This window comes from Mustela lutreola, chromosome 2 (genome assembly GCF_030435805.1).
Source record: "Mustela lutreola isolate mMusLut2 chromosome 2, mMusLut2.pri, whole genome shotgun sequence".
Classification (NCBI taxonomy): Eukaryota; Metazoa; Chordata; class Mammalia; order Carnivora; family Mustelidae; genus Mustela; species Mustela lutreola.
The window spans coordinates 158,637,734-158,664,237 of NC_081291.1; the positions used below are offsets into that span (position 1 = coordinate 158,637,734).

The window sequence follows — 26,504 nt, forward strand, 5'->3', positions numbered from 1 at the left end:
GAAACTGGACTTTATTATATCAAACACAAAAATAAATTAAAAAACTAAAGACCTAAATGTGAGACCTGAAACCATAAAAATCCTAGAAGAGAATATAGGCAGTAACTTCTTTGACATTGGTTACAGCATCTCCCTTCTAGACATGTTTCTTGAGGCAGGAGAAACAAAAGCAAAAACAAACTCTTTGGACTTAACAAAATAAAAAGCTTTTGCACAGCAAAACAATCAGCAAAATTAAGAGCCTACAGAATGGGAGAAGCTATTTGCAATGACTACCTGAGAAAGGGTTAGCATAAAACTCAACATCCGAAAAATAATTACTTACCTTTCCTGTTAGATTATTTTCCTATAGAACATTTATCAACATTATTGACTAATAGTTCCTGTGTAAGTTGCAGTTTATTAATTCCTAATCAAATTGAGCAATTTCACTTTTTTCTTTCATTCTTCTACAGTCTTACCTTTGTGTTTTCTTCCTTTTTTTTTTTTAAAGGTTTTTATTTTTAAAAAGATTTTATTTATTTATTTGACAGAGTTCACAAATAGAGAGGCAGGCAGAAAGAGAGAGAAAAAAGGAAGCAGGCTCCCTCCTGAGCAGAGAGCCCGATGCACGACTGGATCCCAGGATCCTGAGATCATGACCTGAGCTGAAGGCAGAGGCTTAACCCACTGAGCCACCCAGGCGCCCTCTTTGTGTTTTCTTAAGTGTTTTGTTTTTTATGTAAAAGTGGAAAATGAAGATATTACTGGAAAGCATGGAGACAATAAAGATAATCCAAAATGCCATCAAAGTTCATTATTTCCAGACATCTGCGTGTGCTTGCACAAACAATTTTATGTGAATGAGATTAACGATGTAACTTTTTGATGGAAGGCAGACTAATTTAGCAGAAAGACACTCAGGTGTAAATCCCATCCCAGCTCTTTCATTTTTAAAAAACGATTTATTTATTTTGAGAGAGAAAGTGAGAGCAAGTGCACAAATGCAAGTGGGAGAAGGGGCAAAGAGACTCCGCAAGCAGATTCCATAGTGCCCATGACCCATGAGCTGAGCTAAAACCAAGAATTGGATGCTCAACCATAAGCCACCCAGGTGCCCTTCCAGCTCTGCCATTACTGATCATGTGAATTGAGTGTGTATTTACTTTTCCCTCCGTGTATTAAAAGAAGGGCTAATAACAACTATCTCAGGGTTTTGAGAGAAATGACATAGGTACTCAATAATGTAAGTTACTTTTCCCTTTTTCTTAACCTTTGACCTTGACATTGGAGGGCTTTCCTAGAGTTCATCATAAACAACTCTTGTTTATCTCATAGTATTTGACTGCAAGTATCTGGAACAAAGAGACCATATCTTACTAAATTTTGAAGAGCCCCAAAATGTTGGCTAAATAAATGAGGTCCTAAAAAGAAGAGTTTTCTTGTGACTTCTATTTGGAATGGTTGACTCTGGGTTCATTTAATTAAACTGCATCTCATATTCTACTTGCTATCTTCATTCTTAATGCTATCTATATTTTCTCCTAGTTTCAAAGAAAAAATGCAGCTAAGTGGGAGTGCCTGGGTGGCTCAGTTAGTTTAGTGTCTGATTCTCTCTCTCCCTTTTTTTGAATTTTATTTTTTATTTTATTTAAGATTAAAAAAATTATTTGAGAGAGTGAGAGAACAAGTGGGGAGGGGCAGAGGAAGAGAAAGAAGCACACTCCTTGCTGAGCAGGGAACCCAATATGGGGCTCAATCCTGGGACTCCAGAATCATGACCTGAACCAAAGGCGGACACTTAACCAACTAGGCCACCCAGGTGCCTCTGATTCTTGATTTTTGGCTCAGGTCATGATCTCAGGGTCCTGAGATCCAGCACCAAGTTGGGCTCCGCACTCAGCGGGACACCTGCTTGAGATGCTTTCTCCCTCTCCCTTTGCTCCTCCTCCTGCTCATGCAGGCACTCTCTCTAATAAATAAATAAATCTTTAAAAAAATCTTTAAAAACAATGTAGCCAAGTGATTTTAAGCAAGTCACTTACTGTACCATACAGTTTCCTCATTTTAAAAAGAGGATAATAGATTCATACTAGTACTTCCTGAACTTCACAAACATGATAGTACTTCCCAATTAAAAAAGCTATACAAATTTGTTATTACTATAAGAAGTTAGTTCATTGTCTATTTTAATTCATAATTATTATCTTGTGGACTCACTCACCAATCTCTTTTTTGTCCTACTATACTACCTGTTCTGTACACCCATTTTTCCTACATTTATCTTTTTCTAATCCTTTGGTTTACTGTTGCTGTGGCGTGAAATCACTGATCTCTGCAAGGGAACATTTGATAAGCACTGGAGGAAACCAAACTAGAGATACATTCACAAGTCACACACAGTTCAAGACCGAAGGCTTAGACTTTAAGATAAAGCAAGATAGACCAGGAGAGGTGAGGAACAAGTTTCAGAGAAATATGGAATAGAGGCTAGGAACAGATCTGAATCCTGACTCTGTTACTTTAGCTATGTGGACTTAGTAAATCTTTCTGGTCCTACATTTCCACATCTGTAAAGTGCAGGTACTTACATCATAGTATTATAAATTTGAGATATGTGTGTGAAGCACTTAAGAACAGTGCCTGGCACATTGTAAACACTCAGTAAATATCAACTATTATAATTATTATAAGCTGATCAGTGGTTGACAACAGGTGGGAAGGTAAAGCAAGAGTGTGAAAGTTCAGAGAAACACTGAACGTTAACTTTAGCAGTTCTGTATTTTCTCATTAACTTGTCCCTTAAGCCCGACTTCTAGACTGAAGTACTTTTTTCCCTTAAAATTTTCTTGGGTCAGATTTTTTAAAAACAGCAACAGTTCAAAATATTTGAAGGCAGTAATAGTGAAGCTGCTAATCATAACCTTAAGTTTGACTATTTTTCTACTTTATTGTATACAGAACAGCCATGTTTCCAATTTGTATAACCTAAACATTTTGTTACTTACTTTCCTGCTGGTATAACTGAAGTAGGGGTAGAGACTAAAGAGGAAGTCAGGATTTAAAGCTTTGCTTCACATTTCAGGTACTAGAGGCAAAAGTTTTTCATAATGCCATAATGGAGAGACAACATTCACCTGACAAAGTTGCCATGCACTGAGTTTGCTTTTAACATTCTTTATCCGTTACTGTGACATACATCCAGATACCTGAGTTTCTCTTTCTTTCTTTTTCTTTTTAAAGATTTTATTTATTTATCTGACAAAGAGAGAGAGAGAGATCACAAGTAGGCAGAGAGGCAGGCAGAGAGCTAGAGGGGGAAGCAGGCTCCCTGCTGAGCAGAGAGCCTGATGCGGGGCTTGATCCCAGGGCCCCAGGACCATGACCTGAGCCGAAGGCAGAGGCTTAACCCACTGAGCCACCCAGGCGCCCCCAGATACCAGAGTTCTTGAATACAAGAGCCACTACTGGCTATAAAACCTATGCTCAGGTTTGATACTACAAACTTACTGCATTCTGGCCACATCTACTCCTGCATGTTTTTAGTTTGGCCTACTGGGTTCTGAGTATTGGTTGCCAATACTTAAAAATTGAAACATTTCACACAAAAAACCAGCCTTAGGGTTTCTCTTGGGGGAAGAAAAACATGTATCTCAGAACACTGGACCCACATTCTTGTGAGCAACAATCTGTTAGTGCTTAACAGCTGGTCGTTTCAGTTACAGCATGGACACTGATTTGCCACATTTCTTATCATTCTCCATTGTTTTACACCAGGCCAGTTTCATTCATTTGCTTTATTATTCTGCACCCTCCCGTCCCCCGTAGATATTTGAGTTTGCAAACCCTGTCTAGATAGACTTTTCCTGTCTCCGATCAAAGTTTACTTTGTTCCAAGTTCCTCACAAGTTTTTCAAAGCAATAGCTAAGTAATCTCATCAATTATGAGTATTTTTGCATGTGCTTTCTGGAGATAGTATCTTCATAAAAAGGATGACTCTGCACGTGGAAATTACAGGCACCACGGGATTACAGTCAGGACGGCAACTGTTCATTCTACTTTTTCTACTATCCTGGCGTAGCCATACCTTACTGTCCTCAGGCAAGCCTAGGGAATTGCTTCTCAGTAGAACAATGAACACCCCCCTCCGTGGGCAACCTACTTATCTAGTACTTTTATAGACTGCCCTATTTCCAAAGGACCAAAAGCTCTGGGCCATTCTGACTCCCCGTTTCCTCGGAGGCTTCAGGATATCCGGCCTGACGGCATTTCCCCATACCTGTTTTCGGGGCTTGCTTTGCGCTGGGCAGTCGCGCCCAAGGAGCGTGCGCATCCAGCATGAGCTCATTTCTCAGGGGCGTTTCCAGAAGGCCCGGACTGGCTGCGCACACTAGGCGCAGTCGGCCTCACTTTATCAATGGCCACCGCTGCTGGGAGGGTGCAAGCGCCCGGAGGCGCTGCCTCACTAGAAGCTTTGTTCCTACTTTAGCGTCGGAGAGTTAGCACCCAGCCGGGTAGGCGCCCTGGACCCGTCTGGCCCTTTCGGGGAAGACGCTGGTTCTTTGGACGCGCTATCCCGGGCGGAGGGAAGGCTCCGACCCGCAATTTGAGCCGCGCCGGGCGGAGACACTCTTGGTGGGTGGGGAGAGCCCCTCTGAACTCTCTGTTCGCTTGAGCGCTCCGAGCCCAGTGCCGCCGACCGCAGCAGTTTCGGACCGGCTGCGCAGAGTGCCCGCGCTCCCTATCTGCGGTTTCCACAACGGCTGAAAGAAGCCGCAGACAAACCCATCACACACCGTCTGCCACGACCCCTCTAGAGCTTCCCTCCGCTCCCGGGACAGCCGCCGGGGGCGAAAGGCCAATCACACCGCATCTAGGTCTTGCGATTGGACGACAGTGAGTGCTGATTGGCTGCCGCTACGGGTTTCGGCCTCCCTCCTTTTCCCTTTTGCCCCCACTCCAGTTCCAAGGCTTCAAGCCAATGAGAAGGCGCTTTATAGACGCCCTCCCTTTTCTTTCTTCTTCTCCCCACCTTGGCGAGGGAGGAGACGTTCTGACTGGCCGTACTGTCCTCGGAAGCCCCCTCGTTTCACCAATCACCGAGGGAGGTACACTCCCAGCGGAGTTGTCGGCCAATTACAAGGCGCGGCCGCGGCGCCCAGCCGTGCCGTTTCACCGGTGACTCCGGGTTTCACCGTCCTTAACTCTTCAAGCTTTTTCGTAAGGGCCGGCCACTGTGATTGGCCACTGCTGCCATTGTCGAATTTCTCCTCTAGCCAGCCACAGAACTAGAACCCACCTTCTTCTCCATCGGCTATCTTCGGCATTTTCCGCTTTTTGGGCGTGGATTTCTAGCGACACTTCCTAATTGGTGTCTCAGGTCGATCGGCTTTTTCCGGGCGGAGTGGCAAACAATCGACGTCTGTGATTGGCTCTGCTCTGGCTTCGGCTCCGTAGCCGAAGCAGGCAGGCGCGGACCTCGGACGGCGATTCCCAGACGCCTGTTACGCGGGTGGCGGGGCGCTGGGCGGTGTAAGGCTGGGTGGGGGAGGAAGGAGGCGGAGGACGAGTAGGAGGGGGGAGGGTGAGTGGGGAAGAGCTAGGCGGCTGCGCAGACGGCGCTCCTCACACAGAGCAGCCCCCGACCCGGGCGAATGCAGGCTTGTGCTGCCGCCGCCGCCGCCGCCCGGGCCGAGTGACAAAGGAAGGAAGGAAGGAAGCGAGGAGGAGCCGGCCCCGCAGCCGCTGACAGGGCTCCGGGCTGGGGGCAAAGCGCGGAGACTTCCTGAGCGGGCACCGAGCAGAGGCGAGGGGCGGGAGGGCGGCCGCGCTGGTGCCGCGGACGGGGGAGGGGGCCCCAGGGGACGGAAGCGGTTGCCGGGTTCCCATGTCCCCGGCGTATGGGGAGCAGTCGAGGATCCGCTGCCTGGGGTCTGAAGGGAGCTGCCTCCGCCACAGCCGCCGCCATGGCCGCTGGATCCAGCCGCCGCCTGCAGCTGCTCCTGGCGCAATGAGAAGAGGAGCCGCCGCCACCGCCCGCCTCTGACTGACTCGCGACTCCGCCGCCTTCCAGTTCGCCGGGCCCCCGCCGTCTGCCCGCCGGATCCCGCCGCTGCCGGAGCCGCAGCGTTTCCCGTCGCATCTCCGAGCCACCCCCTCCCTCTCCCTCCCTCTTTCCCATCCCCCCTTCTTTTCAAGCGTGAGACTCGTGATCCTTCCGCCGCTTTCCTTCTTCATTGACTCGGAAAAAAAATCCCCGAGGAAAATATAATATTCAGAGTACTTATTTTCAATCAAGTATTTGCCCCCGTTTCACGTGATATATATATTTTTAAGACTCCCCCCTCCCTTTTTCCTTTCCAAGGAAAGGGAGGGGAAAGAACTGTATTTTTTTCCCAGCCCCAAATCATCTATATGTTAAATATCCATACTGATCTGTCTTGAAGGAGAAATACATCGCTTGGTTTTGTTTTTTTTTTTTTTTTTTAATAGCTGTACAGAAAGGAGTGAAAAGCCAAGAAGACGAAGTCTTTTTTTTTTTTTTTTTTTTAAATATTCTTTTGGGACAACTTAATGCTGCATTTATCATTAACCTAACACCCCAGCATAAAACAAAAGGAAGAAAAGGAAGGAAGGAAAAGAGGGTGATTCGGGAAAAGAGTGATCATGTCAGGGCGGCCCAGAACCACCTCCTTTGCGGAGAGCTGCAAGCCAGTGCAGCAGCCTTCAGCTTTTGGCAGCATGAAAGTTAGCAGTGAGTATTGATTTTATTTTACACCCCTTCTCCACCTCACACTTAAAATACAAAGCCTTTACTAACCAGGATCTTAAAATATTAGATCTTCTGCTAATAATAATCAAGAGGTAGTGGAAAAGGGCAAAAACCTGTCTTCAGTCAAGGATGAGGCAGCTCCCTCTCTATTCCCATACCACTTCCCCCTGTCTCATTAACCTTGAATTGAGAGAATATGCTTTTTACTTGGATGATTTGATTTGAAAGTTGCTTCTTTTCTTATACTTTTTGTGCTCTTGGTAGTCAGCTTTATCAAGTGCTTGAGTATTTCCATGTTGAAATAGTGATGAAAGTATTTTCTTGCTCATCCTTTCGAATTTGGAGGACTATTCAATCCTTACGTACATTTACAGTGTATTTGTCTTTTGGAATGAGGGTTATTTTATTTAGCTCAGGTCTTAGGGGTTGTCATAGTTCTGTATACTTGCTAGAAAGACTAAATGTCAGTCTCCTAACATTTGTTTCTTGTTTGTGTGACTACAGAGTATTTGGTCTTAATTCAGAGATGAACTTGCTTAGTACCTAGCATTCACGTTTGGAGGCGAGGCTTGAGTTCTCCCTTTAGAAAGGGTCTGTGGGAGCTGGTAGAGACCCAGTAGCATCGCTACAGGCATTGTTTTAATTGCACACGTTTTAATGTGATCTCTTAACCTTCCCGTTTTGACAATCAAAAGGTAACTTGGAAGTAGGTTCAAGTTTTGATTGAGGTTTGTATTGTCATGTTGCCAGATACTAAGTTGAATGTTAATTGTCACTGACTCATCATTAAGTTCAGTTTTGGGGTGCCATGGCATTCAGCGTTTGTTAAATTATCTAGAAGTCAAACCTCCCTTCTTAGGACTATTTAAAATACTCTTGCATTGGTTTCCTCCCACATTTAGGTAAAACTATGGGTTTAGTTATTACATTATGGATTTAGACCTTTCTGTCACAGGCTTTGCAGAAGGCTGTAGTCCTGAGTATAATAGGGATATTTGAGCTTGTGTTCAGGGTTGTTGCTAGACTGTACTTTTGTCCCAGATTTGTGCTAAATAGTCTGTGTTTGGTATACTAAGTATCTACTGTTCCAGAGTATCTCTATTTGTAGATAGGTATTTAGTGACAGTTTATTTAAACCATACTTCCAGAATTTGACAAAAATATCTACATTGTTTCCTTATTCCTGGAGAAAGGGGCATAGTGAGGGCAAAGAAAAACTGTTGCCTAGGAGAGAACTGAAAAACTGAGATTTTTAAAAAATATATACATGCTGTGATGTGAAGTTCATTATATGCTTAAGCAACCTAAAATTATCATTTTTAATTGAGCCCAGAATTTCAATTTATTTTGGCATTTGGACTTGCCTGAAACAGGGTAGTCTAAGGTAGTAGCTGAATAGCAGATCAGTTTTAAAAGTTATTTATTCATTATTTATTTTTGTGACTAGTACAGAATGCTGGGTATGTGAAGAAGGCAGCTGATGATGCATTTTTCAGAGGAGAGGCAAGCTTTCTAAGCACTTCATGGGGTCATTTGAAAGGAATATTTTAAAATTCTGGGGTAATTTTCAGCTATGATGAGGCAAATCTTATAATAGCTACTTAAGAGCCTCTTGTGGTACTGAAGTGTTTGTATGTTTTTCATCTTGGTAATATAGTTTAAAACCACTTGAAATCAATTTTAGGTAATTATTTTATTAGATCAATTTCAGAGAGCAAAATGGAATAGCTTATAATATTAAGTTTTTGGACTTTTAATTTTGTTTCCGAGGTTTTTTTTGAAAATGACTTCTTAATTCTTGGTAATGTGGTTTGTTGACTGAGGTTGGAGTAACTCTTGTAAAGTGCATAGGCTAAAGTGTTTAATTTTCTTTTCTTATATAGATCATAACATTTAAAAAATTGGAGTTCAATGCAAATTTTGTGTTTTTAACAACTTTGACTTACATTTTAGTAGAAATTTAGTACATTTTAGAAGAAAAAGGATATCATTAAACATTTGTTTCAGTGCTACTGTTCTAAGGGACCTCTGTTCAAAATAGAGATACATAAATTAAAGTCTTTGGCCTCAAAAGCTTATCATTTAGTCGTAGAGGCAGGTTATGGGACGAAATATGAACAGTATCATGATGACTGCAAGATTATAAATACAAAGAGAATGCTTTGTTCAGAGGGATGAAGATTACAGGAGTGAGGCCTCTGGATTGGAGAGGAAGGACTTCCTGCAGAAATGTGTTTTAAGACAGGTGTTAAAGGAGACAGCCGTTTGAATTGATAGAGAGGCATAAAGGATTCTAGGTGGAAGGAATGGACAGAGGCACAGAGATGGTGATTTTTGTGTGGCAGGTAGATGATTTTTGTACTTACCAAGCAAGTTGGTAAATCTGAGTTAAAGGGGCCTAAGTTGGAAAATAAGAAGAGAGAGAGTTTGGAAAATGTGTTAACCATAGTTGACGGAGAGCAGAAGGGACTTGTAAGAGGTTGGTTGTGATTCAATAGAGATTGGGATTTACTGTAGGTTGGTGAACAAGATGTTTATTTGAAGGTGATTTGGACAGCTGATTTAATGGATTACAGTAAACATTAGAGTCCTTTCAGAGAAATAGGGTATGTTGTGAACATGAGGAAATATAAAATAAAATGTGAAAATGGTATGAAAGTAACACATTTGAGAGATAGCATGAATGACGAACTGGCAGGACTTCAGATTGGATCGAAGGGGAATATTTGGGAGGGAGTCAGGAGTTAAAAATAACTTCTGATGTTGTTGGTCTGGAAGACTTGACGGCCGAGTTATATTGTTGATTGTAATGGGAAAGTTGAGAAAGTGCTGAGATGAGAAGGTAGAGGAGTTCGCTTTTTAAAAATTTAATATACAGTAGGTTCCCTTAAAGTTCGTTCAGCAGAGAGCACGTGGTTACTGGCAGTGATATTTAACTTTACAGTTTATTAATTGCAGAGTTTCTAATTTTTCTTCACCTAAGAATGTTGGATTTATTTGGGGGAGCAGTAAACAATGGTTTTTATTTAAATGCTATTAAATAATGTCTTAAAAAAGAAAGTAATTTTTTATGTAGATTCAAAAACCTCACCCTTGACCCCTAGTTATAATAATTCCATGGTAATTTATCGAAAAGCAGTGGAAATATTTTTTGGACTAAAAATATTTGACTAATATTTTTTGTGATATAAAAACTTTAGATATTTTATTTTTTAAAGATTTTATTTATTTGACAGAAAGAGAGATGGAAAGAGAGTACAAGCAAGGGTAGCTGCAAGCCGAGGGAGAGGGAGAAGCAGGCTTCTCACTGAGTAGGGTGCCCATTATGGGGCTCAGTCCCAGGACCCTAGAATCATGACCTGAATGGAAGGCAGATGCTTAATCAGCTGAACCATCCAGGCCGCCCCGAAACTAGATATTTTAAATAGCCTTTAATTTAATCTTTTGGTACATTTAAAACCTGTTTTTCATAAATATTATTCTTTGTTAAACTTTGCACTTAAAATAATGATAATAATAGTAATAATAGCCTCCTTTATTTGGTTTGTGAAGGCTCCAGCAGAAATTATAAGTTGATTTTATAACATATTTTTTGCCTTTTTGGTTAAGTATTCATCCCAAGTTTGTTTACTTATTTATTTTAAAGATGTATTTATTTAGAGAGAGGGGGAGCATAAGCAGGAGGGGAAGAAGAGAAACTGAAGCAGACTCCACGCTGAGCGCAGAGTCCGAAGTGGGGCTTGATCTCACAACCCTGAGCCCAAACCAAGAGTCAACATTTAACAGACTGTGCTACCCAGGTGCCCTGTATTCATCCCAAGTTTAAATCATGTATCTAAATTGTGTATTTCAAATATTACTTTTTACTTACTATGGTGAAACCAATGTTTCTTTTTGGTTTGCATTCAGACGCAAGTGTCTTTAAGTGTCTAAATGTTAGGAGTTGTACAGTTCCTTCTATAGAATTGTGTACTACTACTCAAAAAAGAGAAGGTAAAGGACTTCCTATGGTGATTTTGGTTAAAATATTAATAATAGAGGCACCTGGGTGGCTCAGTCGTTAAGCGTCTGCCTTTGGCTTGGGTCCTGATTCTAGGACCCTGGGATCCACCCCGCATTGGGCTCCCTGCTCAGCAGAAAGCCTGCTTCTCCCTCTCTCCCACTCCCCCTACTTGTGTTTTCTCTCTCTGTCAAGCAAATAAATAAAATCTTAAAAAAATAATTAGTTAAAAATCCTTTTGGTATACTGTTGGCAAAATTTTAGCCAATTGGCTAGGTTTAATTTTTAAATAGAAGATTTAAAAAGAGGAGAGTAAATCAGTGAGTATCATTTATTTCCTCATATAAAACTTTTTACATCAGTTTTTTTAGTGAAGAGAGGATAATTAATAGCAGTTGCATATTTTTGTGCAGTATTTAGTCATCTTGTATTAAAACCAAAAGCTACGTGGCAACTTAGAGTTATTCTGTTCTTCAGGGAGTTCAATCTCTTTGTGACATCTAAAAATTAGGTTATTAGAATTTAGTCAATTTCTAGATCATCCATGTTTATGTGGATGGGAGCTCGTGTGTGAGACTGAAAACCTTACTTTCATTAAGTTTTCATTCCTTTCCCAACCAGACCTTTCCAGAGTTGTTAAAACACTAATACTTGTGTAAAAGAATTGTACGCTCTCTTGTATACATCTGTAGAGTGCTAATTGTGAAAGGAATAGGAGCTAGGACAAAACTTTAAGTGAGCCGAGAGATTCACAAATCGATTTATGGCTGATTGGGAATGGCATTGAGTAAATGAGGTGACATTCATTTCACTGGTGTAGTTCATATGAAAATCAGTTCTTGCACTCCGTGCCATCTGCTCCTTGTTTTGGACTTCAGTTGCAGGTGTGAGATACTGTTTTGGAGAGACACCAAAGCTGGTGAAGTCAGAGTTTTTAAAATGTCAGTAGCAGATTCTGAGACTTGAAAAGCTGTTTTTGTGTGTTTTATATATGGAGAATGCTGTGAAACAGACCCATGCTGACCTGATGCCACAGTTTCATACTTTTTAATAAGACTCATGGGATTGTGGGATAAGAATGGGGATGGGCAGACTGTAAGTCTGTGGTGTCTCTTGTTATGCTCCACCCTGCAATGGAGAATGGAGGGACAGCACGTGTATGTATGTATGTGACTGGAGTATATGCTGGTACTAAGAAGACCAATCTGATTTCCCAGATAACTGTTCTAAAAACATAATCACTCTAAGTAGATGAATTTGTTGGAAAATTTGCATCATTTCCTAGCATTTTTGAGGGGCAGGGGATGTAATGGAAAGGTACTCTTATGTGATTTCAAGACTAGAGGTATTTTTATTGTTTATTGACTTTGGAGTAGAGGTTGCAGTCTTTGCTTCTATCTTAGATTGTACAGATCTTCCTTGGTTATGTATATTGTCTTTGAAATTGTTGAATGTAATGTGGAAATATATATTCATATAAAGACCTATGTGAGTAGTACAAGGAAAAACTGACAGTAGAGTTAAAGGAGAACAATTTAATAGTTTTCCCAAACGTTTTTATCATTAAATTGATAAAGGACATAAATTAAAAAGGGACATTTATTCTATTCTGTTTATTACTGAGTTTTCTGTTTTTCAAAGTTAATACCCAGCACATAATGAACATTGAAAATTATTTAAATAAATACTGTATCTGTAATGTGCTTGGTCTGGTATAAAGATAAAACTCTGTAGATTTGGATTCTCAGTTTACAATCCCCCTGCCCACTTTTGCTTATGTTTTAGGGACAAAGTCTACATTTAAAGGGTATGCAAGTTAAATTTTTGTAGGTAGTTGAATCTTACATTTTTGTATTGGGTAATTTTCTTAGAAGCATTCTGATTTGATCAGATTGAGGCAATGATGTATTTTTTTGTTTCTCAGTTCTGCCAGATCAAGTTTTCCTTTTTTCTCCAGGGTGCTATGGCCAACAATGTCATAAAATATGAATCCCTTAAAATGTTCTCTTTTCAATGTATTCTAGAGTCATTAATTTCTTGATTGTCCTTTGAAATCAATTTAATAATAAAAAGTAAACATTTCTGATGGAAGAGGAACTGTTTTTCTAGAAATTTGTATTTTGGATGGTGGTGAAATTTAAATGAACTTACAGGCATAGGATTGAACATACATGCTTTAAAGTTAGAGAGGTGGGTAGGCTGGCACGAATATTAGTAACACTGGTACTAAGCACTGACATTAAAACTCTTTTTCATTATCCTTAATTTTATCATGTGAAATCCTAGGCTTTTGAAGCTAAAAATGAATAGGTTACTTTAACAGAAAGTGGCCACAAATACTGATGTGATTGATATGTGATATGTCTATTGAATGTTTACTGTGTTCTAAATAAGCATTCTGCCAAATTCTTTATATGCACATTTCAGTGTAATAATTACACCAACTCTACAAACTAGCTAATACTATTATCCCCACTTTATAGATTAGGTAAATAAAATACAGAGAGATGAAACAATTTATCCCAAGATTACTTGGAAAGAAAGTTGCTTTGCTAGAATTTAAACCCAGGCATTTTGAGTCTACAGCTCTTTTTCCATATCGTATATGTTATAGAGATACTTGGATTCCAGGGATAAGCTAAAGTGCCTTTTACTTTTAGGATAGTCTTTCATTGATAATTAATGTGTGTGTAAGACTTTCACTAATTTCATTAATACTGCTTTTGCAGTTAGTTTCAGGCATGTCTATCAGCAAATATAGTATTAAGTATTCACAGTTATATTGAAAAAAATGGTCAGTTCTCTTATGATTTCAGGAAAACTTTCTAAGACAACCATGAAAATGGAAATATTAAGGATTATGCCAGCCAAAAAAGAAAAGTGATATATGGATTTTTTTTTAATGTTCAGAGAGTTTTTGTTTTAATTGAAAAGTACTGATTTTTCATGTGTAAATCTGGTGTGTTTATATTTTCAGGTAATATTAGACTGTGATTCTCCAAATAAGCTATTATTAAGGATTATTAATTCTGTCTCTTCCTATAGGTTGTGGGGTGTTCTCAGTGTTCTCTTCCTCCTTTTAGTATTTGACAGCAAACTTCATGAGTGTATATATGTGTGTGTGTTTTTTTATGTGTGTATGGTTTTGTGATTTTATGTATGTACAATTAGTCAAGTGTCTGTTGGACATTTGTTATAACTGAGAATTCAGTTATTGTTGTTTTTTAAAGAAGAACAGCTCTGCGTCAGTGTGGAATTGGGTTCTTTGGAATATCATCTTTGTTGGAATGGGTTGGCGTTTGACAATCAGGAAGCAAAGCAAAAAGACTCCTGAATATCTGAAATCCCTGGACGAATTTTGCAAACACTTTGTTCATATGTTTGTTTTTAGGATTTTACTACAACTCTTTATTATTATTTAACACATGGTTGTAATTCATTCAGTTATCTTATTTTTTAAAACTGCAAGTTAGAAGGAAATGAATGGATACTGATATTAAGCATTACATCTCCAAAAAAAAAAAAAGGACAAGCAAGCATATTGGGATTACTTAGTGTAGACTTATAAGCTCGGGGAGGGGGGGAAATCACTGATAATTGTTCAAAATGTTGACCTAGAGAAATTTAAATTATATCTCTTAAAAGGACAAGAGGATACCTGGGGTTCTGTAATAACTTCTCATTACATCAAACATTCTCTAATTTTTTGGTCACTGAAGTGATAAGGAAGAGTAATGGTCATCACTGTCCCATTGATCAACTCTATTTGCATTTCAGTGATATGGATAAAGGTTACTAAAGTTTTTAGTATGCTAGCCCAGAAATGTTTATTATTCAGCGGTAGCATTTTATCTGATTTAAGATTTGTTGTCTTTTTTTTTTTCTTTTGTGGTACTTTGAAGTTGCTGTTTGAATTTTAACCTACTCATATCTTCTGTTTTTTGAATACTTAGAAGGCACTGCATGGTGTTACTTAAGCTTTTTCATGAATTATGATTAGCTATTAGTAACTTTACCAACCACACTTAAGACCTGTTAATGAGAATTTGAAAAGATGGGTATCTTGATTGTTGATCTGAAGATAAAGGACAGCCATGGCACCCCAATCTTCTTTTGGAAGTTTAAGAAATTCTTAGGGGCTTCACTGGCTAATAATACTAAAAAATGTTGGGTGTTGTAGATTTCTTTCCAAGGAAGGGTAATCTATCTTAAAAAATGGACTCCTTTTATTTCCCCTAATTCTATAAGGTCAGTTAATTCTTTTTTTAAGCTGCTTTTATTTTTTAATTTTAATTTTTTATTTATTTAAAAATTTTTTTTTAGAGAGCACATGTGCTCACAAGTAGGGGAAGGGGCAGAGGGAGAGAGAGAATCTTAGGTAGGCTCTAGATGGAGTCCCACTCAGAACCCTGAGATCATCACTTGAGCTAAAATAAGAGTCGGATGCTCAACCGAGTGAGCTGTTGGCACTCCAGTTAATTCTTTTTAATTGATTAACCACTTTCTTCATGACATGTGTTGAAGTTACTGAGCTGAGTCAAATTCCTACTCCTATATTTTTAAGTCTGTAGAGGCAGCATCTGAAGAATTTGTGGTGCTGGTGTAAATGCCTGGCATCAGACTGTCAGTATTGCAGGTGTATTAGCTGCAGTTCCCCATTGGAATTTCAGTTTTCACACTCCGCTTATTAAACTCTGAAGGGAAGGGGGAAGCTTTGAGTTGGAAGGGTTTCAGCAATAGTACCTAATTGTATACATATATCAGATTTGTATAATTACAGCAATAACCACAATATTACTAATTGGATGCTGTATGATAGACAATTACATGCTATTCTTATTTACATATTTTGCTTTAAAAAATGGAATTTACTCATGTGATTCAAAATTTTCACGGTTTTTATCTTTGTCTTGCTCCTGCTTTTAAATTACCAGTTCCCTTTCTTGGAGACAGCATCCCTGTGTCTTAAGAATCCTTCTGTACTCTGATTCTTTACATGTTATTGCTATTATGGAATTATATTTTTTCTATACATACTTAACACAGCTTTAGCATAAGAGTGTTAGAATTAAAACACAATTTAAAACAATAATTCTAGAAAATTGCGGATGTTTTCCATTATCCTAAGTTTCTAAACCCTTATTTTACTGAATGTGAGTTAGATGGGGAGTAAGTACAAAGATGAGAAGGTGATTCTCTTGGCAATAAGAGGTAAAATGCTAATAGTCACAACCAGTGAACACTTAGCATATTTAAAATATCTTCTATTCTGTGTATTTGAGAAATGATCCATAGCATCGAGAAGGTATTATCATTCTTGCTGGAAGTAGTTATTTGTCATGGTAAAGAAAAACACAAAGGAAAATTCATTTTTTCCTTTAATTTTCCATTTTTCTAACATCTTAGATGAAAAAAACCTGTTCTCTTGAGAGATCAGAGGCGCAGAGTGCGTCAGTGTCAATGAAGCCTGTGCCTTTTACCTCTTTAAGAGCGCACGGTTTCATTCTGCTTCTAAACCAAGCACTCCTTAGTCTTTTTTAAAAAAGAAATTTTTATTTTTATAAAATAGTACATTCATATGGTTTAAAGAAAGTCTTCATGGAAGCCACTCTTCTCTTTCTCCTATTTCCCGTAGGTACTCTTTAACTATGACAGCTGTTTTTCTCTATCAGTTTTTGTCATATTTTTATTTCATATACTTCTACCTATTTGTTAGAATTACTTTTTGATATTGTTTATTATTTTCTTATTATGATAGACATTTATTCTCATCCTTATTGCACTTTTGCTAGCATGCTAATATAATTATGCAACTACTTTTAGCTAAATAATTTTTAAAATTATTCAAATGAGTAACACTCAGTGTCTAGACACTGAGCAGTATTCTTAGCAGAAACAGGTAGTGTGCAATGATCACATACCCTTTTAAAAATGGCTTTATTGGGCGCCTGGGTGGCTCAGTTGGTTAAGCAACTGCCATCAGCTTGGGTCATGATCCCAGAGTACCGGACTGAGTCCCACCCACATCAAGTTCCCAGCTCCAAGGGGAGTCTGCTTCTCCCTCTGACCTTCTCCCGTCTCATGTTTTCTCTCACTCTCTCTCTCTCAAATAAATAAAATCTTAAAAAAATATAAAAATGGCTTTATTGAGATATCATTCACATACCATAAAGTTTATTCATTTTAAGTGTACAGTGGTTTTTAGTATGTCTACAGAATTGTGCAACTATCAACTAATACTAGCACATTTTTGTATGGTATCCAGTGGTGGTCATTCCCCACATGCTTCTTCCTCCCAGCTCTTGGTAACTACCAAACTACTTTCTGTTTCTATGGATTTGCCTATCCTCAACATTTCATATGAATGGAATCATACAATATGTGGCTTTTATGACTGGCTTCTTTTATTTCATATAATATCTTCTATGTCCATCTCTGTTGTAGCATTTATCAGTACTTCATTCCTTTTTATTTTTGAACAATATTCCATTGTATGGAATTGCCATCAATTGTTTCTTCCAAATGATAGGCATTTGGATTGTTAGCTACGTTTTGGCTAATATAAATAATACTGCTATGAATAATTGTGAACAGGTTTTTGTGTGGGCATATATTTTCTTATCTTTTGGATATATACCTAGGAGTGAAATTGCTAGGTTGTATGCTAACTGTTAAATATTTCAAGGAACTATCAAACTATTTCCTAAGTGGCAATCACATTTCCTTTGCTTTTAATTTTTTTTTTTTTTTTTTTTACAGTTTATTGTTTCCATTTTCTTTTTTCTGGTACTGTTTGCAGTGATCATAATCTTGATTTTTCTACACCTCAAATTTTAGCAAGGATTCTCTAGATCTGCTCCACTACTCTTGTTTTCCAGGAGTGTCTTTTTCCTGGAGTCCTCATCTTACTACTGAGATCTGGCTAGGTGGTTCTCCAGGCCCCATTGTATAGCTGTCATCTTGACTTCATTGCTCTTCAGGGTCCACTCCTGTTTCCCTGGATCCCATGTCTTTGTGTCACCTACTACTTATCTTAACATAATCTCATGACATCAGCCAGCAGCACCCAAAAAATTAACTGCTCGGTAAATGTATCTAGAAAAGTTGTTTGTTGGTTGTTTTTTTACACATTTGCTCCAAAAGAGTAGTTAAGCTCACACACTTTTTTGGCATGTGTCTCATCTTTTCAGAGTCTAGACACTGAGGCATAGATGTTTGGGAGGTTACTTTGTATCATTATGATCAAGTGATTACCATGCCAACATGAAGCAATAGGCTGAAACAAATAGAGAAATCTGAACAATAATCATATAAATATTTGTTTAAAACAGAGCTATTCAATAGAAATATAGTGTTAGCCACAAATGTGAGTCACATATGTAATATAAAATTTTCTAGGATCCACATTAAAAAGAGTAAATAAATACAGGTGAACTTACTTTTAATAATATTTTTTTAAATCTAGTATATCCAATATTACTTCAATATGTAATCAATATAAAATTTACTAATGAGATATATTACTTTTTTTTTTTTTTTTTTTTTTTTGGTACTAACTCTTCACAGCCTGGTGGGTATTTTACACTTATAGTATATCCTAATTTGGAGTAGCCATGTTCTAAGAGCTCAGTAGCCACGTGTTGCTACTGATTATCCTGTTGGACAGTGTAGGCATAGAATTTTGTCTAGGAATTATGTTATCATGAAATTCTCTTTTCAATCCGTTTAATTATAGTGTATTTTCTTTTTTTTTTTTTAAGATTTTATTTATTTATTTGACAGACAGATCATAAGTAGGCAGAGAGGCAGACAGAGAGAGATGAGGAAGCAGGTTCCCTGCCGAGCAGAGAGCCCGGATGCAGGGCTCGATCCTAGGACCCTGGGATCATGACCTGAGCTGAAGGCAGAGCTTTAACCCACTGAGCCACCGAGGTACCCTAATCATAGTGTATTTTCAAGGAACAGTTAAGATATATGTGGTTTAAAAATACTTCATTGATATATCTTAACTGCTTTGTTTTGTTTTCAGTCATGTCTTTAGTTAATTTTGGAATTTAATACCACATGAAGGAGGTTGAGAGATTTATGTTCTTCAGAAAGGTGCTTCCTATAGGAGGTAATGATTTTTTCCCATATTTTAGCACAACTGTTTAAATGTATAGTGAATTCTTTTTGATAGGTTTTTAAATGTTGTCATTGCCATGATTGTCCTGACCCAGATGGAATCTTATTAATCTAAATATTCTTTGCTGTTTCAAAGACCTACCCAGCTTTCAGAGTCTCAAAGGCCACTTCAGCCACTTAACTCCTCCCATCCATGCCTTACCCCAAGGCATGAAATTCACTTGCATGTAATTCCTGTAGCACTCTCTGTCACCCTTCTTATATTCTGCCTTGCATTCTGGTTAACTTGTTTTGTCTCACCCTAGGGGATTTTAGGCAAAAGGAGTATAGCAAAGAGAGTATTATACTTCTGTTTGTATTTCCTGCAATATGGAGCACAGTGCCTTTTATATTGGGCCACTTAATACATGTTTGAGTTGAAAGCAATTTGTTATGGTTATTTATGTGTATACTATGCATGGTTGTTACATGGTATAGAGTTTCCAGGTCACCAAACTATCACTGTTATTTCTAGGAACATTTAAGTTTTGATAAAAGAAATTATAGAGTTAAGTATGAATTTTTTAAAAAGATTTTATTTATTTGATAGAGCGAGAGCATGTGCACATGAGCCGGGGGAGGGACAAAAGGAGAAGCCACATTCAGCTGAGTAGGGAGCCTGACTCTGGCCTGATCCCAGGAGGCTGGGATCATGATCTGAGCTGAAGGCTCAGGTCAGACACTTAACCAACTGAGCCACCCAGTTGCCCCTAAATACAAATTTTTATTTAAAAGTGAAGGAGTGGGGCGCCTGGGTGGCTCAGTGGGTTAAGCCTCTGCCTTCGACTCAGGTCCCAGGGTCCCGGGATCGAGCCCCAGGATCTCTGCTCAGCAGGGAGCCTGCTTCCTCCTCTCTCTCTGCCTGCCTCTCTGCCTACTTGTGATCTCTGTCAAATAAATAAATAAAATCTTTAAAAAAATAAAAAAACAAAAAGTAATAAAAATAAATGAAGAGGCAATACAGGGAAAGGATAAAGACAGAATTGTAGACACTTTATACTATGTGCTTAGCACTGAATGACTCTGAATGAATGAAAGAACTTGGGTGCTAGGTTGCACTGGTTGGTGAACACAGAACCTTTGAAACATTGAGCCTGTCCAGCTACTACCAATACCCCCAAGCTTTCCAGGATTTTGTTTGGAGTGGGTGAGTCTAGAAGAGAAATTTAGAGCAAAGAAGTTTGACAAATCAGTTTTTAAATTTTCAGTAAGTAGCTTATTCTATAGGAGATAGACAATATTTAAATATTAACAGGCCCTTTCCTCATGGATTACTTAGACATGTAATTGTATTGTGGGGATTTATGAAAACTTTAATTTCTATAGGACCTCTCTAAGATAGTATTTGTTTGATATAGTAGTGCTTACTAGTATATCAATTCAAGAGAGAGAAATAGAAGTAAACAATATGGTCTCTCTTGCTAAATAAACCAACCTCCTAACTAGCTGTAAAACTTGGCTGTCTGTATTTGGTTTTGAGAAGTCATGTTGTCACAATAATTTGGATTCTACTGATCAACATGGCATCTGCCTCTGACTAATTGGGTACATTGTGAGATGTTTGGCTGGCCGAGGGCACGATTTTTAGACATAGAAGAGATTTGTTTTCTCTGTTTAAGTAACAGTTGTTTGGTACGCCCTCCTTAAAATCCAAAAACAGTTACTAAAGAACAAAGCATAGTTCTATTTAAATTCAGTTGAACATCAGGGATAACCTTTGTTGGGAGACTTTTGAGAACATATTATTATATATATTTGCCTCTTTTGAGTTTCTAGAAAAATTAAAGAGTGACTGTGTACATTCAAAGGATAGAGGGAATGTTCTAGTGTCATATTTCTGCCATAGTGGAGGATGAGTACCTAGTGAAAAATAAGGGGTGTGTATCATGACTTATAAAATTGGAGCAGATGGACCAGTTCCTGGGGTCCTTAGAAAAGGAAAATCCCATGAACCAGAGAATTCTCTGACTCTATGCCTTGCATATAGCATCCATGTAAATTGTACAGCATGTCAACTACCAGCATTAATTTAGGTGTAAAACATTGTTTAAAAATGCAGTGTCCCAATTAAAAAAAAAATCGTTTCATTTCTCATATACACCTGAGAAAGCCTGTGTACTTTATAAAGTTTAGGGAAGAGAGGTGGAGAGCTGCTGTGGACCATGAGAGTAAGGGTTAGAAAAGAAGTTAATTAAAAAAATGTTTATGGTTATGATGGCTATTGAGTTTCTGTGGATGCTATATTGATGGTATCCCAGATCTTAGAACTGTAGTAGTTCAGATTCAGTTACCCTTTGAGTATTTACTGTGTGCCAAGGACCAGCCTTTCATTTAACTTTCCTAATTCTTTGAGACGATTATTATCTCCACTTAATGGAAGAAGTTAAGTTAAAAATATTTTAATTGATTTATTCAGGATCTTATAGGTAGTAGAAAACAGGTCCAGCATGTTGAACTCAGGACACCAGACTTCACATACAAGAAAAAAACTTTTGAGTACTTACTGTCTCATTGTACTGTACTAAACAGTTTATTTGTATCTTATTCAGTCTTTACTACAGCCTGGTAAGGCAAATGTAGTCTATGAATGAGTAAACTTGAGTCTAAGAGGGCCTTACATAGTCAGCAAATTTTGTCACCATACTTTGAATTTGTTCTCTTAACTCCTGCACTGTGTGGCCTTTATAATTTGGAAAGAGAAGAGGAAAGAGAATAGGAAAATTGTCCAAAATTGATTGAATTAAGGTTTCTGTGTGTAAAGCTTAGGAACTTTAACTTTTTATAATGTTTCTTACCAAGAAGAACACAACTGTCAATCACATAAAAGTACAGTTAAAATTTTAAATACGTTTTTGTAATAAAATCTTAAGAGGAAATACTTTGCTTTCAAAATTAATATAGACTACCTATAAAACAGTCACTGTAAGAAATGGGTAAAAAAATATACTTGAAATCTGTATTGGAAAGTCATTGTTGAGCCTGATCCCATTATCTTTGAGGAAATTGAGGTTTATAGTGGTTAACTAACTTTTGCTAAGGGTTTAGAACCAGCAAATGGCAGAACCTCTATTCTAATTCAGATAATTTAGGCTAGAGCTCTTATTCTTAACTGCTTTACTGACCCAAGAGAATGTGAATGATTGTGCAGAAATAGAGGCTTCCTACCTCTGGTAACTTGAAGACACTGATCTTAAGCACAGATAACACATCATAGTTTGACTCAAGGCAAAAGTGTTAGACTTCACCTACTTCCATCCTAATTATTTCCTGTGGTCATGTATCTCAATATTTTTCTTGTTGCTTAATATTATTCTTGAACATAAAGATTCTCTTTATCAAGTTGGCACTTAGTAAATGTTGAATGTTGAGAAATAAATTTAAAACAATCAATCTTAAATATAAAAACCAAATTTTAACATATCTATTAATCTGTTTTTCTTTTTAAGAAGGTCTATAGTTTTTGAGAGTAGGTAAAGGTTGATTTGAGATTCCCATGACTTGAATAAAATTTTCTGTCCTTCTGAGCAACTTTTCTTTGTTGGTGGGTGTTTTAAGTGTCAGATTACAATGAAATCCTGTGATAATCCAAAATTCAGATAGAATGTAATTGGCTTCCACCCTCTGCCTTGTTTTATTACCTGCCAGTGAGGTACACATTTTGTTTGTAATAATTGGCTTATTTCATATAATTCTGGTAAATGAAAACTGATAGATGGATTTTTCTGGTCACCTCTATTCTGTAACCAGAAGACCATTGGAAAAATACTGTTTTCTGTTAACTTTGCAATACTGAGTCCTGTTTTTCATCAGTTAGATTTTTTTGGACCATACTTACTAGAGGATATCTGGGTTTTAATGTACAGTGTTTAATACATGGAATAGTCACGTATCTAGAAGGTACTTCTTTGCCAGCTCAGCTATACAGAATGAAGGCAGAAACTGCATAGTGGATAAAAATGAACACTGAAGAGCCAAAAGAGCTATCGTAGAATCTGAAGCAAAGTGTTTTGTTTTGTTTTTTTCTTTAGCCTGTATGGAATTCCTTTGGTTAGTGTTTCCTACGTTAGTTACTCTAATTGGTCTTATGCTATAATAAATATTCTGTGTCCAAAGAAGTTTAGAAAATGTAGCTTGTAGGATCTCTGTATTCCTTGGATCACACTGTGGAAGTCCTGCCTTTGGTGTTTGGACTTTGCTTTTATTTTAGAAGAGAAGGGAGGGGAGCCAGCATTTAAAGAGTATTATTTTACAGGGCCTACGTAATGTTTTCATTTTACAGACAAGGAACACAGGGGACTTCTGTAGATAGAGGACAAAACTCCTTAGAGAGCAGAACTGGGAATGTCCACTGTTACAGTCCAATCCCTAATCTCTGCGATTCCTAAGTCTTTGCTCTTTCTTTCTTTCTTTGACAGACAGATCACAAGGAGGCAGAGAGGCAGGCAGAGAGGGGAAGGGAAGCAGGCTCTCTGCTGAGCAGAGAGCCCCCATGCAGGGCTTGATCCCAGGACCCTGGGACCATGACCCGAGTCAAAGGCAGAGGATTTAGCCCACTGAGCCACCCAGCGCCCCCTAAGTCTTTGCTCTTTTGACCTTACTGTGCTACTATGTAATTGTAATGAACTTCCAGGTTTTAGTTACAAACAGAAATTTAGCAGTAGTACTAGGAAAGAGTATAAACTGCTCTATTTAGGGAAGAAGGAAGGGAGAATAAATTAACTAGTTGATGCATGTCCTGCATCCTTTGTTTTGTATAGATGAACTCCTTGTTTGGGAGGGAAAGGTTTTAGAGAATACTCTGTAAATTAAAGTGCTGTTTGAGTGAGATTTGATACTGTCTTTAGGTATGTATAATTTTATATCTATATTTGATATCATAAGGTCAGAGCCTTCCCTTTGATCAGGTATAGTGAGCTTAGACAAGTTATTAACTTCAGTTACGTACCTTTCTGCATGATTATAAAGCTTATAGGAGGTAATTAAGCATGTAAGGTGCTTGGCACAGTGTCTGGCACGTAGTAATCTTAGCTATTAAAGTAATAAAAATAATGAAGGCTTTAGATGTAGGTTGCTATCTTCCTGTATCTGTTGTGTGTTTATTTCTTTTTTTTAAACAGGCATAGGTAGGGAGATCACAAGGAAAGCCTCCAAATCTTTTTTTTTCCTTTTTTAAAAATTTGAGGAAAAATCATCACCAGATGCCTTTTAAGATAATGGAAATTCCATCTTGAATGTAGTTATAGGGCATTAAGAAAGTTTTACATTTCCCATTGGGGATCTGGTATTTTTTCAGTGAATACTAGTTGTAATAAATAGGAGTTGGCCTAGTGGCCATAAAGCTTTTTTTCTTTTCTTTCTTTCTTTTTTTTTTTAATTTGAGATGTGTATTTTAAGTCGATCTGGTGTGTGTGTTGTCAGTCTCTTTAGACTGCATATTTTTCTTCTGAAAACTTTTTATCTAGTCTGTATATCGGTGGTAGTTTGGTTTGCATTGACCATTAGATTATTAAATGCTTAACTATGATGGGCACACCAGAATACTATGGAATGTAAAGATCTTTCTTCTCCCAAAATGAGGTGTCTGCCGTCTCCTTTGGTAGAACTAAATGGCCCGAGTGCTCCCTGAAAATTTGGGTAACTATTTAGAATCTTTCAAAACCACTAAGGCTGTTATTAACTGTGAATTGAGTTAAGCAGAATACTGTGATCTTTTCCTTTAGTTTTGATTCCTTCTCTATTTGAGGAAGCTGGGGAAAGAAACTCTCCCCTTGCCTGCCACAAAAAAGTTTCTTCTCCCTTCCTCACTTTTTATTTACTGCTTTAAAATAACCAAGATCTTTGGGGCTTCTAAGAATATCAGACAGTTTTCAAATCTTGAGGTAGAGTGATTTTCATAGGAAACCTTTTCTTAAATAGTAAAATACTCTGTCCTTGCCAGGCGTTCTTGAAGGAGCAGCCAACAGCACCTCACAACTTTTTCACTAACTAGGAGGAGGGATGTGGAGAATGAGTCACAGTTTCCTTCTTTCTCTTTTCCTTTTCTTTTCCCTTTCCAGTTAGCTCTTTATGGCTACTGAACCTGGCTTCTAATAGAATGGGGGTAATTTTCATTAAGTTTTTTTTTTTTTATTTTTAGGGAACTCCTATTCCCAAATAGGTGTTGAATATTTTTTTCCATTTTGGGGTTTTTCTTCATAAATTACTAATGAATTAAGAAGCTTTGAATTATATAAAAGTAGATAGCACTGTATAGTGAACCACCATATATCCATTTCCAGTTTCTGTGTTACCTGTATGTGGTCATTCTTAATTCATCTGTACCCTCATGATTTATAAGTCAAATTTCAAACATCATATAATTTTATTTTTTGGAAAAGTCTCTCCAAGGATGCTTAAAATAAACAAACATAACTACAGCACCATGATTCTACCTTTCAAATAATTAAAAAATTCCTTAGGATAATCAGATTTATAATCAGATTTATAATCAGATAATCAGTCATTGTTCACATTTCCTGATTATATCTTCTTTTCCCTAAAATAAAATTTGTTTGAATTCAGACCCCAAACAAGGGCCATACATTGCGTTTGGTTGCTATTTTAAAATTTCTTTACAATTGATGTTAATTTTTCTTTTACTGTTTTCCTTACCATTTATTTATTTGGAATTTCCCACATTCTAGATTTTGCTGATTATATTCCCATGGTCATTTAACACATTACACATTACCACATTTTGCTGATTGTATCGCTATGGTCATTTAATAGAGGGATGTTCCTGGGCGTCTGGGTGGCTCGGTTAAAGCCTCTGCCGTCGGCTCAGGTCATGATCCCAGGGTCCTGGGATCGAGCCCCGAATCGGGCTCTCTGTCTGCGGGGAGCTTGCTTCCTCCTCTCTCTCTGCCTTCTTCTCTGCTTCCTTGTGATCTCTGTCTGTCAAATTAAAAAAAAAAAAAAAAAAAATACAGGCGATGTTCCTGTAATCCCTCCTGTATCTCCTGCAAACTGTTAGATTTTTAATCAGATTACCTTTTTAGATGGTGCTAAATATCTCTTATTACATAATATCAGATTCTGACTCCCTTTTTGTCATGTTACAGTTGATTGCAGCTGGGGTGTATTCTTGTCAGCCTGGTTCACCTAGTTCACCATCTACTCTAAGGTTGCCCATCAGCCTTTCTTATGGGTTGGCAAACTATTACCCCACAGGCCAAATCCAATCTGTTCCTTATTTTGTAAATGAAAGTTTATTATAATCTGGCCACAGTAGTTCTGTTATGTATTGTCTGTTGCTGCTTTTATGCTACAGAGGCAAAATTGGTAGTTAATACAGAGGCTATATGGCTTGTAAAGCCTAAAATACTTACTGTCTGGTCACTGGTAAAAGTTTGCTGGGTGGCTCAGTAGTTGGCTGTCTGCCTTCTTCCTTCGGCTCAGGTCATGATCCCAGGGTTCTGGGATCAAGCCCTGCACTGGGCTCCTTGCTTGGCAGGAGGCCTGTTTCTCCCTCTTCCACTTCCCCTGCTTGTGTTCCCTCTCTCACTGTGTCTCTCTCTGTCAAATAAATAAAATCTTAAAAAGAAAGAAAG

At 38.1% G+C, this 26,504-nt stretch overlaps 1 protein-coding gene across 3 annotated transcripts in view; it reads left to right on the forward strand.

Moving 5' to 3' along the window:
• The first annotated feature begins 6,271 nt into the window (after nt 1-6,271).
• GSK3B (glycogen synthase kinase 3 beta) overlaps nt 6,272-26,504 on the forward strand; it is a 221,662-nt gene continuing 201,429 nt past the window's right edge. For all 3 annotated transcript variants that reach the window (XM_059163958.1, XM_059163956.1, XM_059163957.1), the window contains exon 1: nt 6,272-6,734. In XM_059163958.1, coding sequence (XP_059019941.1) covers nt 6,647-6,734 — 88 coding nt within the window. In that variant the 5' untranslated portion in view covers nt 6,272-6,646. The remainder of the gene's footprint in view (nt 6,735-26,504) is intronic.